The 15,803-nt window shown below is 38.9% G+C and overlaps 1 protein-coding gene across 4 annotated transcripts in view; it reads right to left on the bottom strand.

Moving 5' to 3' along the window:
* LOC126095150 (la-related protein 1B) overlaps positions 1-15,803 on the bottom strand; it is a 143,099-nt gene that overhangs the window by 65,747 nt on the left and 61,549 nt on the right. For all 4 annotated transcript variants that reach the window (XM_049909873.1, XM_049909874.1, XM_049909871.1 and 1 more), the window contains one exon: positions 9,744-9,970. In XM_049909873.1, coding sequence (XP_049765830.1) covers positions 9,744-9,970 — 227 coding nt within the window. The remainder of the gene's footprint in view (positions 1-9,743; positions 9,971-15,803) is intronic.

Raw genomic sequence — 15,803 nt, forward strand, 5'->3', positions numbered from 1 at the left:
CAGGTTTGACTGCAACTGTGTCTGAGGTAAGCAAAGCAGAAATCTTTATGGGGGTAGAAAGGGATGTAAAGCAGGGAGAGATGCAGGAGACCATGCCAGTGCTGTCCAAGCAAGCATGTAGAAACATGGAGGGGAAGAGAGAATAGTGGGCCTCTAGGTTCACCATCGGGAGGGGTCTGCTTGGTGGGAGAGAGGAGGGAGGGGGGGAGGGGGAAGAAGGGAACAGAGCCAAGTGCAAAAGGAAAAAGCACTAACTAGATGATTTGGTAGGATTGAAAGCGTGGGCAGTACTGGAATGAGAGCAGGGAAGGGATAGGTGGAGAACAGACTAGAGTGCACACCATCTAACTTGACGGGTGGCCGGAGGCTTCTGTACAGCCAGAGTAGTGGTGGGGGAAGCCTTCGGTAGCAATGTAGCAATGTGCATTAGCTGCACTCCATTCAGCAGTTGGCTGCTGACTGGCACCCATTAATGTTACATACACGTACAAAACACTTGACAAGTGCAACGATTTATACATTTGTGAGGAAAGGTGTGTTATCAAACTGTGTGCCTTTAAAATACAGGGCTTTATAAAAACACAGGGGAAAAAAAAAAAAATACACGGTAATACCTCCATCCACATCAAACCAAGAATAGGCCTATCTCCATTTCAACAGCATCCACCCATTCCACACCAGCAAGTCCCTCAGATAAAAATTAGCCAATTGTGACTGTTGCATCACTATTGACAAGCAGTTCCTCTCCAAGTGCGCCAAAGGTCACACCAAAGTCTTCATAGACCTAACTTAATGCCCCCCCCCCCTCCCCGTACACTTTGTCCAGTAACAGATCTCCCATGCCTCATCCTCCCAGTCACCTACTACCCCCACATACCCACTGTCAGCCAAACAAACACCAGTCTCGTGACAAAGAGACACGCACAAGTGGAGCAACTGAATCACATTCTCTCCAGAGTTTCAACTACTTCTTGTCATGCTCTGAAATTAGGAATATAATGCTCACTCCTACCATAGTGGCATTCAGCCACCTATCCATCCTAAACAATATCACTGTCCAGCCATAGTCCACCTGTGCTCACAACCCCTTGCCCGATGGCTCATATCACCACCACAGACCCAGATGCAAGACCTGTTCCACACATCCTCCCTCTGCAACATACACTGGGCCTGGGGCCTGTCACATGCATCTCCCATCCCATCAAAAGACAGGACCACCTGTGTAAGCAGCTATGTGAGCTGAAAACTTAGCCACAGTAACTGTTTCATGTTCTACTTTCATATGACCACTAACTAGCTGTGAAAGTTCAAATAAAACTATTTATCTGTGTCAGTCACCTTTTATTTTCTTCCACAACGTGTTTTGAGAGTTTACACTCTCATCTTCAGATGGAAAACAGCAACATCTTGTTTCATGTGTACCAGCTGCATGCAGCTAGTAGATTGTTTTGGTTTCATTTTGCTACAAAAAATTAACAGGCACTTGCTATCATCATATGGCACTAAGATTGTGCATTTGAAATGGCGATTGAGTTACTTACAATCTGTTCCAGTGTACAGCACCTTACAGTTTGTCATAAATGAACATTTATGACTTGATTCTTTACGCAGAAACAAAAAATACTGATATAAACACACCAAAGGTTGTAGCATTGTAAAATATGGTACTTTATCTCAGAGATCATTCATGTCTAATTTACATTGTGGATCAGAGACACACAAATAGCAATTATGAAATTCTTCCTTTTTTACAACATTAAAAAAAATAAAATAAAAAAAATAAAAATAGATAAAGTAAGTGTGCAGACTTAGAACGAAAATACTGTTTCTCTACAGTGCTTTTTAACTTACTCCCTAGATAGAAGGCAGAAAGAGTAATAATGCATCATATACCCACAAAGCTTTTAAAGCAGCTCATTGCCACTGTAACAGCTTTTTCATTTCATGTGTTCTGTCCACGTTTTCTGCCGTGAATGAAAATTTCCATCTCTTCATAAAGGCTTTAGTTTATGGTGTTTGTTCATTTTGTGAAATGTCATTAAGATTGTCCTCTATGTTATCAAAGGAATATCCTGTGTCCTGAATGTGTGTAACTATAGCAGATTTATGGGATGTGATGTATCTAAATGCATTAATGTGTTCTTTGAGTCTTTCTTGAGTCGTTCTTTGAGTCTAGTTCAAAAGCTCCGTCCTGTCTGACCTACATTTTTTGTGTTGGGCATTAATTGCATTTTATCTTGTAAAAAAACCCTACACTGTGATATCAAAAGTATCCGGATACCCCCAAAATCATACGTTTCTCATATCAGGTGCATTAGTCATTAGACATAATGAGAGAGCAGACTAGGGCGCTCCATGGAACTCACGGACTTCGAACGTGGTCAGGTGATTGGGTGTCATAATGTCTGTATGTGAGATTTCCACATTCCTAAACATCCCTAGGTCCACTGTTTCTGATGTAACAGTGAATGGAAATGTGAAGGGACACATACAGTACAAAACTGTACAGCCGATCTCGTCAGTTGACTGACAGAGACTGCCGACAGTTAAAGATGGTTGTAATGTGTAATAGGCAGACATCATTCCAGACCATCACACAGGAATTCCAAACTGTATCAGGATCCACTGCAAGTACTATGACAGTTAGGTGGGAGGTGAGGAAACTTGGATTTTACGGTCGAGCAGCTGCTCACAAGCCACAAATCACGCCAGTAAATGCCAAACGACACCACCTCGCTTGGTGTAAGGAGAGCAAATGTTGGACAATTGAAAAGTGGAAAAACGTTGCGTGCATTGATGAATCACGGTACACAGTGTGACGATCCAGTGGCAGGGTGTGGGTATGACGAATTCTCGGTGAACGTCATCTGCCAGCGTGTGTAACGCCAACAATAATATTTGAAGGCAGTAGTATTGTTATAGTGTGGTCGTGTTTATCATTGAGGGGGCTTGATAGCGCATGGCCCGTGGTGGAGTGGTTACACAACAAATCCCTGTAATAGACTGGCCTGCATAGATTCCTGACCCAAGTCCTGTAGAACACCTCTGGGATGTTTTGGAGCGTCCTTGTTGTCGTGCGTGGCACTATCACAGAACAGACCTACATTGACGTTTTAACACCCTCTTACTTCCCACTCTTGAAGAGCAATTTCAGAATGGCAATTGCATCTTTCAACACGATTGAGCACCTGTTGATAGCGCATGGCCCGTGGTGGAGTGGTTACACAACAAATCCCTGTAATAGACTGGCCTGCATAGAGTCCTGACCCGAGTCCTGTAGAACACCTCTGGGATGTTTCGGAGCGTCCACATTGTGCCAGGCCTCACTGACCAACATCGATACATCTCCTTAGTGCAGCCCTCCATGAAGAATGGGCTGCCATTCCCCAAGGAACCTTCCAGCACATTACTGAATGTATGCCTGCAAGAGTGGAAGCTGTCGTCAAGGCTAAGTGTGGGCCAACACCATATTGAATTCCAGCATTACCAATGGAGGGCGCCACGTACTTTGAAGTCATTTTCAGCCAGGTGTCCGGATACTTTTGATCACACAGTATAAGTTGGAGAATTCATCTTTACTGGTTTTTGTATTGTGTGGCAGTCTATATTACCTAATTTATTGAATTTACTGTTTGTGCAATGAGCTCCTTTAGGAGCTTGGCACGTATACTAAATGATGCACTGTATCTGTTTCTACCTCCTACTTCCTGAACCCATCTTACTGTCATATATTTTGCAATGTAATACCTTTAACAAGATGATGTAAAGAAAGAAATAATTTCATAAATGCCGTATGTATCTCTGATCCACAATGTGTACTAGCTATCAAAATCGTGGGAGGCAAAGTACCATACCTTTGTTTCGCAACAACCTTTGATATGTTAACATTCACGGTTCGCATTTCAGTGTGGAAAATCAAGTCAAAAATGTTCACCTATGATGAACTGCACGGTTCTGTTTATTGGAACAGATTGTAATTCCCTCGCCATTTCAAACAAATAAACTTAGTGCCATATAACAATAACAAGTGTCTGTTATACAGGGTGATTCAAAAAGAATACCACAACTTTAAAAATGTGTATTTAATGAAAGAAACATAACATAACCTTCTGTTATACATCATTACAAAGAGTATTTAAAAAGGCTTTTTTTCACTCAAAAATAAGTTTAGAGAGATGTTCAATATGGGCCCCTCCAGACACTCGAGCAATATCAACCCGATACTCCAACTCGTTCCACACTCTCTGTAGCATATCAGGCGTAACAGTTTGGATAGCTGCTGTTATTTCTCGTTTCAAATCATCGATGGTGGCTGGGAGAGGTGGCCCAAACACCATATCCTTAACATACCCCCACAAGAAAAAATCGCAGGGGGTAAGATCAGGGCTTCTTGGAGGCCAGTGATGAAGTGCTCTGTCACGGGCTGCCTGGCGGCCGATCCATCGGCTCGGGTAGTTGACGTTCAGGTAGTTACGGACAGATAAGTGCCAATGTGGTGGCGCTCCATCCTGCTGAAATATGAATTGTTGTGCTTCTTGTTCGAGCTGAGGGAACAGCCAATTCTCTAACATCTCCAGATACTGTAGTCCAGTTACAGTAGCACCTTCGAAAAAAAAGGGACCAAAAACTTTATTGGCTGAAATGGCACGGAAAACGTTCACCTTAGGCGAGTCACGTTCATACTGAGTTGTTTCCCGCGGATTCTCAGTGCCCCATATACAGACATTGTGACGGTTGACTTTCCCGTTAGTGTGGAAAGTTGCTTCATCACTAAACACAATCTTTGAAACGAAAGATTCATCTGTTTCCATTTGAGCAAGGATAAAATCACAGAAATCGATTCTTTTAATCTTATTAGCTGCAGACAGTGCTTGAACCAATTTCAGACGATAAGGTTTCATAACTAACCTTTTTCGTAGGACTCTCCATTCAGTTGATTGTGGAATTTGCAGCTCTCTGCTAGCTCTGCTAGTCTATTTTCCTGGGCTGCGAACAAATGCTTGCTGGATGCGTGCTACATTTTCATCACTCGTTCTCGGCCGTCCAGAACTTTTCCCTTTGCACAAACACCCATTCTCTGTAAACTGTTTATACCAACGTTTAATACACCACCTATCAGGAGGTTTAACACCATACTTCGTTCGAAATGCACGCTGAACAACTGTCATCGATTCACTTCTGCCGTACTCAATAACACAAGAAGATTTCTGTTGAGCGGTCTTCGCCATCTTAGCATCAACTGACGTTGACGCCTAGTCAACAGTGCCTCAAGCAAACAAATGTACAACTAAATGAAACTTTATAGCTCCCTTAATTCGCCGACAGATAGTGCTTAGCTCTGCCTTTTGTCGTTGCAGAGTTTTAAATTCCTAAAGTTGTGGTATTCTTTTTGAATCACCCTGTACTTCTTGTAGCAAAATGAAACCAAAACAAAGAACTATCAGAGTATAAACTATTGAAATTAGTCGTGGGAAAAAATAAAAAGTGACCGACACAGATAAATTGTTTTATTTGAACTTTGACTGTCAAAACAGTCCAATTTTCTAAAAAAAAAAAAAAGTCCAACATGGACAACATACGGTAATGTCAAGCTGGCTACTGTGTGAACAGCTACTGCCAGACTGTGGCCAAGAGAGAGCAGGATCACCAAGCTGTTCAGCATGACACCTAACACAATGCGCTAGGCTTCATCTACTGTTTCACAGCCTGCGAAATATGAATTCTTTCTGTCCTCCACTGCGTATTTCCTTCCCCTGATTCCAATCCAGCCCCCCCCCCCCCCCTCTCCAGCTCACCTGAAGGCCTTTACACCTTTTCTACCTCCCCCCCCCCCCCTTCCAACCTTTTTCCAAAAGCACAGCCTCCTGATGATGCACCTAGAAGCCCACTATCCCCGAAGTCCCTGTATAGTCCCATGTACAGCACATTCATGTTTCCCCACCCCTGACCTGCATCTCTTCCCACCCTACACCTGTTCAGAACCCCCACTACTCACCCCAACAGAGATAACAGTTTTTCTCAGACACAGTTTGGCCTTAACATTCAGAGACAACAGTGGCTATATGCGTGTGACTTGTGTTTGTGTGTCTTTTCTTGTTCAGGACTGATGAGGACTTACTCTGATAGTGGAATTTTATCTAGCAGTCTTTTTCATTGTACCTGTGTGCCACTCACCACCACCTTTATGTGGTGAGTAGCAATTTATCCTTTCCATCTTATTATGACATATTATATTCAGAAGAAATATCGAATATAATTGATGAAAGGAGAAAATATAAAACTGCAGTAAATGAAGTAGGCCAAAAGGAATACAAACGTCTCAAAAATGAGATTGACAGGAATTGCAAAATGGCTAAGCAGGGATGGCTAGAGGACAAATGTAAGGATGTAGAGACGAATATCACTAGGGGGTAAGATAGATACTGCCTACAGGAAAATTAATGAGACCTTTGGAGAAGAGAGAACCACTTGTATGAATATCAAGAGCTCAGATGGACACCCAGTTCTAAGCGAAGAAGGGAAAGCAGAAGGGTGGAAGGAGTGTATAGAGGGTCTGCACAAGGGTGATGTACTTGAGGACAGTATTATGGAAATGGAAGCGGATGTAGATGAAGATGAAATGGGAGATATGATACTGTGTGAAGAGTCTGACAGAGCACTGACCTGAGTCGAAACAAGGCCCCGGGAATAGATATCATCCCATTATAACTACTGACAGCCTTGGGAGAGCGAGCCCTGACAAAACTCTACCATCTAGTGAGCAAGATGTATGAGACAGGCGAAAGACCCTCAGACATCAAGAAGAATATAATAATTCCAATCCCAAAGAAAGCAGGTGTTGACAGATGTGAAATTACCAATCTATCAGTTTAATAAGTCACAGCTGCAAAATACTAACGCAAATTCTTTACAGACGAATGGAAAAATTGGTAGAAGCCGACCTCGGGGGAGATCAGTTTGGATTCCGTAGAAATGTTGGAACACGTGCGGCAATACTGACCTTACGACTTATCTTAGAAGAAAGATTAAGGAAAGGCAAACCTACATTTCTAGTATTTGTAGACTTAGAGAAAGCTTTGGACAATGCTGATTAGAATACTCTCTTTCAAATTCTGATGGTGGCAGGGGTAAAATACAGGGAGCGAAAGGCTATTTACAATTTGTACAGAAACCAGATGGCAATTACAAGAGTCGAGGGGCATGAAAGGGAAGCAGTGGCCGGGAAGGGAGTGAGACAGGGTTGTAGCCTCTCCCTGATGTTATTCAATCGGTATATTGAGCAAGCAGTAAAGGAAACAAAAGAAAAGTTCGGAGTAGGTATTAAAATCCATGGAGAAGAAATAAAAACTTTGGGGTTCGCTGATGACATTGTAATTCTGTCAGACAGAGCAAAGGACTTGGAAGAGCAGTTGAACGGAATGGACAGTGTCTTGAAAGGAGGAGACAAGATGAACATCAACAAAAGCAAAACGAGGGTAATGGAATGTAGTCGAATTAAGTCGGGTGATGCTGAGGGAATTAGATTAGGAAATGAGACACTTAAAGTAATAAAGGAGTTTTGCTATTTGGGGAACAAAATAACTGATGATGGTCGAAGTAGAGAGGATATAAAATGTAGACTGGCAATGGCAAGGAAAGCCTTTCAGAAAAAGAGAAATTTGTTAACATCGAGTATAGATTTAAGTGTCAGGAAGTCGTTTCTGAAAGTATTAGTATGGAGTGTAGCCATGTATGGAAGTGAAACATGGACGATAAATAGTTTGGACAAGAAGAGAATAGAAGCTTTCGAAATGTGGTGCTACAGAAGAATGCTGAAGATTAGATGGGAAGATCACATAACTAATGAGGAGGTATTGAGTAGAATTGGGAAGAAGAGGAGTTTGTGGCACAACTTGACAAGAAGAAGGGACCGGTTGGTACGACATGTTGTGAGGCATCAAGGGATCACAAATTTAGCATTGGAGGGCAGCGTGGAGGGTAAAAATCATAAAGGGAGACCAAGAGATGAATACACTAAGAAGATTGAGAAGGCTGTAGGCTGCAGTAGCTACTGGGAGATGAAGAAGCTTGCACAGGATAGAGTAGCGTGGAAAGCTGCATCAAACCAATCTCAGGACTGAAGACAACAACAACAACAACAACAACAACAACAACATATTCAGTTAGAGATACATCAGTGACAGTCTTTCAAGATACCAAAATATCTGTTGTTCCATATCCACTAATAGAACTGCACATATTCAAAACTTGCAGTATACTGTAACATTATGATATTGCAACTGTTAATTCATGGGTGTGGTACTAGCTTCTTATGAGGAGAAAGTAGCTTACTTCAACAAAAGAACTCAGTATGTTACAATTTTTTAGAATAGGCAGAGCACACAAATGTGTTGACCTAAATAACACAAAATGTAAATACCATATACATCACACAATTATAAAAACTCAATGGTCTATCCTGATGAATACCCTTTACATTGAATTCAAATTCATCCAATTTCTAGATAATGCTCCTAACAAATGACTAGTGACTCTCGCCATGCTGAAACTTGGGTCACTTATTTCTCATTGTTGATCAACGACGAAAGAATTCTGTGAAGAAAATTTTATCCACTGACATCACTTATAAAATAATGAAATGTCACATTTTTGCATGGTTTCTGACATTAAAAATTCTTACTGTAGGCGATTCACCTCTCTCAACATGGCTTCCATTGCTTCTGCTATGCAAGTGCTGATTTACCGATTGCAAATGATCAAAAGGTAACTACATATAGATGTAAGTTAAATAGAACATAGCCAAAACGAACACCGGTTTAAAGCTTGCCGATGTCCAACACCATACACAGGATCATATTACCAAAGAAGACTGAGGTAAATGTGTAAAGTTCAGGAAGGAGATGCGAGATAAAGATCATTATGCTAAGAAATATGTTAGGAATATTGCAGTGGAATGAATTTTAATATGGCTGAGTGAAAACACTGAGGTGAACTCTCATCAGAATCAGAACAAATTTAGCCATGTATAGAATCTGAAACAAAATTCAGCATTTAACTGCTGTTAATTCATCATGCTTATAATGTTTCTACCAGAGTGCATACATAGTTTTTTATTTATCATCTGTAGAATTACACCCATTTTTATGTTTATCTTTTAAGTGCCTCTAACATACTACAGTTTCCTGAACATCTTTGTATACTGTACATCGGTGTTTTTGGTGATGTGTGCAGTTATGACACATCTGTAACAACTGTAAATTCAATCTTTTCCAGAAGCAGGGTACTTCTCAGGCTTATAAAGGCAAGCTGTCAGAAGAAGTATTGTGATGCCAATACACAATGGGCACTAAAAGCCTGTTAAATAAAGGCAAAACAATTTCACCCCTCTTACAGTATTTTATTTATTTTTTCTCTCTCAAAACTTTTATGTTTTCATGATACAATATATATTGTGTGTACATGTTAGTATTTCTGTTTTATACAAAGGATGAGTTGAAAAAATGATCCTTTTAAAATTTTTTGTAACATATTTTTTACTTTTGTTTTGTAATAACAGGCAAAAGTCTTCTTTTTGAGTGATTCAATCATATTATATGACTAAAAATATGAGAATTTTTAGAATTTTTAATAGTATTTGAAATGAACACTAACTGGCAATTCTGTAACTTGATGAGATGACCTTGACTTTCCTAGTTTTGAGGCAACGAGTGTAACAGGTTATGCTAAGGAGAACGTTTTGTTACCTGGGAATACTCTGTTGGAAAATCTGGGTAGTCAATCTCTTGTGACTGGGACCGACGGAAGCCACCTGCTCCTCTGCCAATTCCTCTTATATTTCCACGTAGTCCACGGCCCCGGTACCTTGGTGCTGCTCCTCTACCACCTCTGTAATGTGGCTGATATCCTCTCTCAGATGCATCGAAATGATGCCAGTGATTTTCATTATCATGATGGCCGAAATTCTCTGATCCTGCCAGACATAAATCATAAATGTAACAATATCTGAAATCTTGCCACTCACTTTATTACAAAAATTATAATTACTATCATGCTGCAAAGAAATCTGTACTCGCCTACAAATTACGATAACAAGCAGAATCTGTTGCATAATGTTGAAAAACAATACTAAATACAGTTGATTCAGTTCAAGGTCAAGTGCATGAACAATGAATATGTCAACTGATCTTTATAGAGTTTTCATGAGATGCCATGGAAAAAATTACATATTTCTGTTCCAAGTAGACAGAGACGATATTTCCAGGCAGAGTACAAACAGTTCAGTTAGTTGATCAAAAATTTATTTACCCTGTTTCCTAGATATCAAAAGTTCTTGCAAACATTATGAAACAGTGAAACAATGTAGATTGAGAGTCAATACTAGTACTCATTACGCTGCCACTGTGATAGTTCATTTTTAATTTTGTCATTGGCATCTTATTTACGGAACCAAGCTCATTCGTATATGGTACATCAAAATCGTCTGTACTATAGCAATCTGCTACAGAAAACATTTAAACAAACATTAAAAAATATATACTTATGATTTCTTTCTGATGGAAGTCTGATAAATACGATTCCTTCAATTGTATAATGACTGGAGTAATAATTACGTCATTCCTTCACTGTGGAAATTCTCAACACAGAGTATAAATAACCATTGTCATCCATATGGTTCTTACTGCACGATAAAGGCTGCATCTGTGTATTCCCACACACTATGATCTTCAGCTACATGCACATATCCACACTTCTCCCGCATATTTTTTAATGTCATCTCACAAATTTCATTAGGTCACCATCTTTAATCTCTTGAAATCCAGTAAAGCACTTCCTTCATCCACATACAAAACTGTTTGCTTGTCTACATGTTCTGTCCAGCTCTGTTTCAATTCAATAACAGCAATAATTATTTTCTCTACTTCACTATACTCCACGATCTGTTTGTTTCCCTGTCTTTCCCACAGTGCATCTAACTAGTGCTTGCTGAGCAGCCTTCAGATTTTAAATAACTCAAAACTGATAACGAACACCAATTGCAAACTTTTTCAAACTTAGTTACTTTAAAAATCCAAGAGCACTACAAGCCAACCCCAATCTTCCTGTTTATTAATTTGTGTGTCAATCCACTCATCTTAAACCAGCCCAAATATAAAAACCTTGTAAACAGGTTCTACAATTTCACTATTAACTTTTAAAATCTCCTTTTTATCATGTGCAATATACATTATTTTAGTCTTCTTACAGTCAATTTTCAGGTCTACTATCGATGTTCCTCTACTGAGCCCTTCTAATTTTTGTTGCCTGTCATTTGCACTACATGAAAATCTTATGTCAGCAGCACAAATAATGTTCTCATATGTTCTATTAAGACTTATACATTCTTCATTTACCCAAATTAAGGATCTGAAAAAGGCACGCATATTACTTTTGATTCTGCAGCTTGTTCTTGTTTCACTCCTATTTTGAATTTTTCACTACCTTGACAAAATGTAATGGAAGCCATAGCAGTGACACATCTTCTTCAGTATGTATCACTGCCCCCCCCCCCCCCCCCGTTCTTTCTTTCAATGGTTGCTTGAACAGATTTTGATGACACTGTCAAAAAAACACAAAATGCTATGGATTCTAGAGAAAATGGTCAGTCATAAAAATGAATTTGAAAATTGTCCGCTACCAAACCCAGCATTTGTTTTATTAACTGACGGTAATCTGATATTTCTTTTATAAAGTTAATGATAATTTCAATGACTATCTTTTACACGGTGGAGGAAATAACAGGTTTATAGTTGTGTTTCTTGTTTGTCTCTTCTGTTTTGTGAAATAAGACAAAAAGAGCATTTTCTCAGTTTCGGGGAAATCCTCTCCTCCGCAGACAACATATATAATTTTGCAGTACCCTTTTGTATTAATTTTCCATTACCTCTAACCATTTCTATTGAAACATTATGATCTTCTTAGTGCCTAATTTTTCTTCATGTGTCAAGTGGTTGTGTGTGTGTGTGTGTGTGTGTGTGTGTGTGTGTGTGTGACTGCAATGATATGCAATACTGTTATTTACTGTGTCATCTGCAAGCTTATAGGGTTAAATGTGGTGTTAACACAACACACATTTGTTTGTTTTCTTCAAATTCTCATTGTTTTCATTTGTGTTTTTGGCAAATTTTTCATTACTTACATCTTCTCAGACTCCTGCAAAATATTTCTTCCAAATGTTCTCCTTTTATTATTTACTTGATACTCTCTCCTCATTAATATCTGCTTTCCACATCTGAGATGTGTGTCTTTTGCTTTCTTTACAACTGCAACAAGTTTGGATAAGTGTCTGTTTTAAATAACTGCCTCACATTTTGTCTATGTCTGTGTAACTTCCATTTTTTACAATGCTGACCATGTTGCTTCATTTAATCTGGTATACCTCCACATATTCCATAGTATCGTAATCTGTATCTCTGGATTCTTCTTGGCGAATGTTTCTTTCTCGAGTAATTGTACTCTCCATCTCATGAATCTATGATAATTTGTAATTCAACAGTGGTTTAAGAATAACATTCACATGCCCACTGATTCTTTGTGGAGTACATCCCAGACAGTCCCTACTCTTAAGAGGCAAGTTTCAAATAACAGTGCATCTACCTTTTCTTGGGCTGATTATAGGCAAATAGTGAGAACAACCCTTATTCCATATTTTCATGTGGTTCTGCAGTTTTAGCAAACCAGTTAATTGAAAGAAGGCATTGGGTTTCTGATTAATTTATTAGAATTAATATTCAACCATTTTTCAACTCTTATGACACTGTCTAGAGACAAAATGTCAAATACACACATACCTGTACCCACTTCTCATTTCATGTACAGAGTGTTTCCTCGTATCTTTTTCATGGAAACCAACCCACGAAAAAAACAAAAACTATTATAATCAGCTACTGTCATTCAAGCATGAGTTAATAAGGATGTACTTAATGTGAAATCAATATCCTTCAATGCTACACTTTATAAACTACTTCCCAATAATTTGTCTGGAAGCACTTTACGTGACAAAATGTTTAAGCTGAACAGGAGGGTTATAATCGAAATACTGGAAATTGCAGAAAGAAAAACACTGACGAAAATTTCAAGACCGGTTAAAGAGTAAACACAGTAAAGAAGACATAATAATAGCAAACTTCATACATACATTGAAAAAATTTCACATGCAATTAGGAAATGAGGTATAGTTTCTATGGCCGCAGTCAAAGGAAATCCCAACAGTCTGACAAAAAGACCGTTGTCTTATTTTGGTAAATTAAAAATGGATAACACATGATGCAAAGAAACTGGAAGGGACATCGAGGAACTTTGAATTACTCCATAATACACTGGCGAATGACTGCCAAACAAGAAATTGCAAGATTCCAAAGTTTGAAGATTTCCATGAAAAACACAGATCTGTAGTCACCCGGAGAGAAACAAAGAAATATGGAAGAATGGAGAAACAATTGAAATAAACTTAGTCCATAGTGGCTCATACTTAAAGGAACAAATAGCTATTGATGCTTGTTCATGAAACAACAACTTAAAGGGTAACATTATAAAAACTTTGGAATAGTTGTTGCTAAAATTCAGTTCTATAGGTTGGCTCCACTGAAAAAGTACCAGTGGACATTATACTGCTGCACTAATCTTCTACGGGTATGTTTATAGGTTTGTGTATTGACAGTTGCTACAAAATCAATATTATAATTAGTTAAAATAAGAACAGTAATTAATTATTAATAATTAGTATTTCTCTCAGAATGCTTACACATGACATCAATTAAATAAGGTTTCAAGGAAAGTATGAAACAATAATAACCATCATCTTTTATCGTGTACATTTGGCCAGGTAACACACCGCATCTCCATCATCGGTTTTAAGGTAGGGGCGACTGTTTAAATTGGCCATCAGATCTACAATTTACGACCTTTTCTGGGATCATTTGTTGGGAAAATGGTTGATATGTTTTACACTTTTTTCTTGGTACTGGTGTACATACTCCAATAACGGTTTCACGTTGTAGCAAATCTCTTCATTTCTCTTTCTGTCCAAATTTGTGTATCCTGCTGTCTGGCATGTTAACATTCTTAGCTCTTACATCTGTCTTCAATAAAAACATTAGCTTAAATCCAAGATATTTAAATTCTTTAATTTTTCTAAGACGATTGTTATTTATACAGATTTTGCTCGGCATGGGGTTCTCTCTCACTTTTTTTAATTTATTTATCAGCTGATACTGCCACTTAGTATTTATTAGAAATATTTTTAACCTTACTGATAGGATTTGAAGTGTGTTGCAACTTTTATTACTGGTGATAAATGTCTTTTACTTATTAGTTATTAACTGACCGACCCTAGCCAGAGCATTGAGTTTTAGTTTTTAGAGGAGATTTACGCTATGTTGCCAGACCAAGTGTAGTCTCTAATGACATAAAGAGGCTGTGAAAAATTTTCAATACGAATATTAAGTTTCCACAGTAGACAAAGTGGTTTTTGCAGGGTGTATCATTTTCTCCAGACTGCGGAGGCAAGGGTATTTTAATTCTTTCCCATTCATTTTGTTCGTGGACTTTTCATATCAACTTCATATTCTGTAGTATCAATCTTTACATAATGCCCAATAACCTATTAATAAATAACAAGTAACACTACCCCCACTCCCGTCCCTGTCCCAAATTATTCCCAATTCAAACTCTGAAGAGGGGTTACTGACTACAACACATAATTACACTGAAATAATATCACACTGAGAACAATACTCAGGTATCAAATAACACTTACCGAGACTGTACTAACACCTGTACATACAATCATAATCTTGTCTCTTATCACATGTGTAAACAAACACATGTCCCTTCAAGCACCAATATGTTACATATATGCAAGTACACGTATTACTCCAAGTATTGTGCTTTGGTTTTTGACACTATATATAGTGTGCATCAAAGCTGGGACCATTTCTAACTGGTATTTTCAGCAGGTCGTTATAGCAGCAACACACACAAGAAATCTATATGACATCCCACCTACTCACACACGCATGAAGTGTGTCAACACTTCCATAACACTATAACTGTGTTGCTAAGCAAATTTAACGACATGATCCTAGACAGCATTTCTTGCTTGCAAGCGATGACTTTTTTCACACTAATCATGTTATATGTCAATGTCAGCACAAATTTTAGATGTAGGGATGTAACGCAGTCACATTCTTCACTCAAATGAGGCTTTAGATATAGTTCCACACTACTGTCAACTTACAAGGGAAACTCCCCATCACACCCCCCTCAGATTTAGTTATAAGTTGGCACAGTGGATAGGCCTTGAAAAACTGAACACAGATCAATCGAGAAAACAGGAAGAAATCGTGTGGAACTATGAAAAAAATAGCAAAATATACAAACTGAGTAGTCCATGTGCAAGATAGGCAACATCAAGGATAAGTGAGCTTAGGAGCATCGTGGTCCCGTGGTTAGCGTGAGCAGCTGCGGTTCAAGAGGTCCTTGGTTCAAGTCTACCCTCGAGCGAAAAGTTTATTTTTTTTTTATTTTCAGCAATTATCATCTGTCCGTCCGTCCGTCCAATGCGAGGTAACTGCGCCGTAGCATGAGGATGCTACACCCAAACAAACATTGAAACACACGAGATCAGTCGACAACAGCGCACGGAAGAGGAGTATTCCTGCTAATGAGGCTCCCTGGCTGGCAGTTGACTGTTCGCTACTTTGGACGGGAGTGCATTAAATACGTGAGATGTATTCCGTGGGCAATATGAATCCAGTAAATATAGC

The sequence above is a fragment of the Schistocerca cancellata genome, chromosome 8 (assembly GCF_023864275.1).
Source record: "Schistocerca cancellata isolate TAMUIC-IGC-003103 chromosome 8, iqSchCanc2.1, whole genome shotgun sequence".
NCBI lineage: Eukaryota > Metazoa > Arthropoda > Insecta > Orthoptera > Acrididae > Schistocerca > Schistocerca cancellata.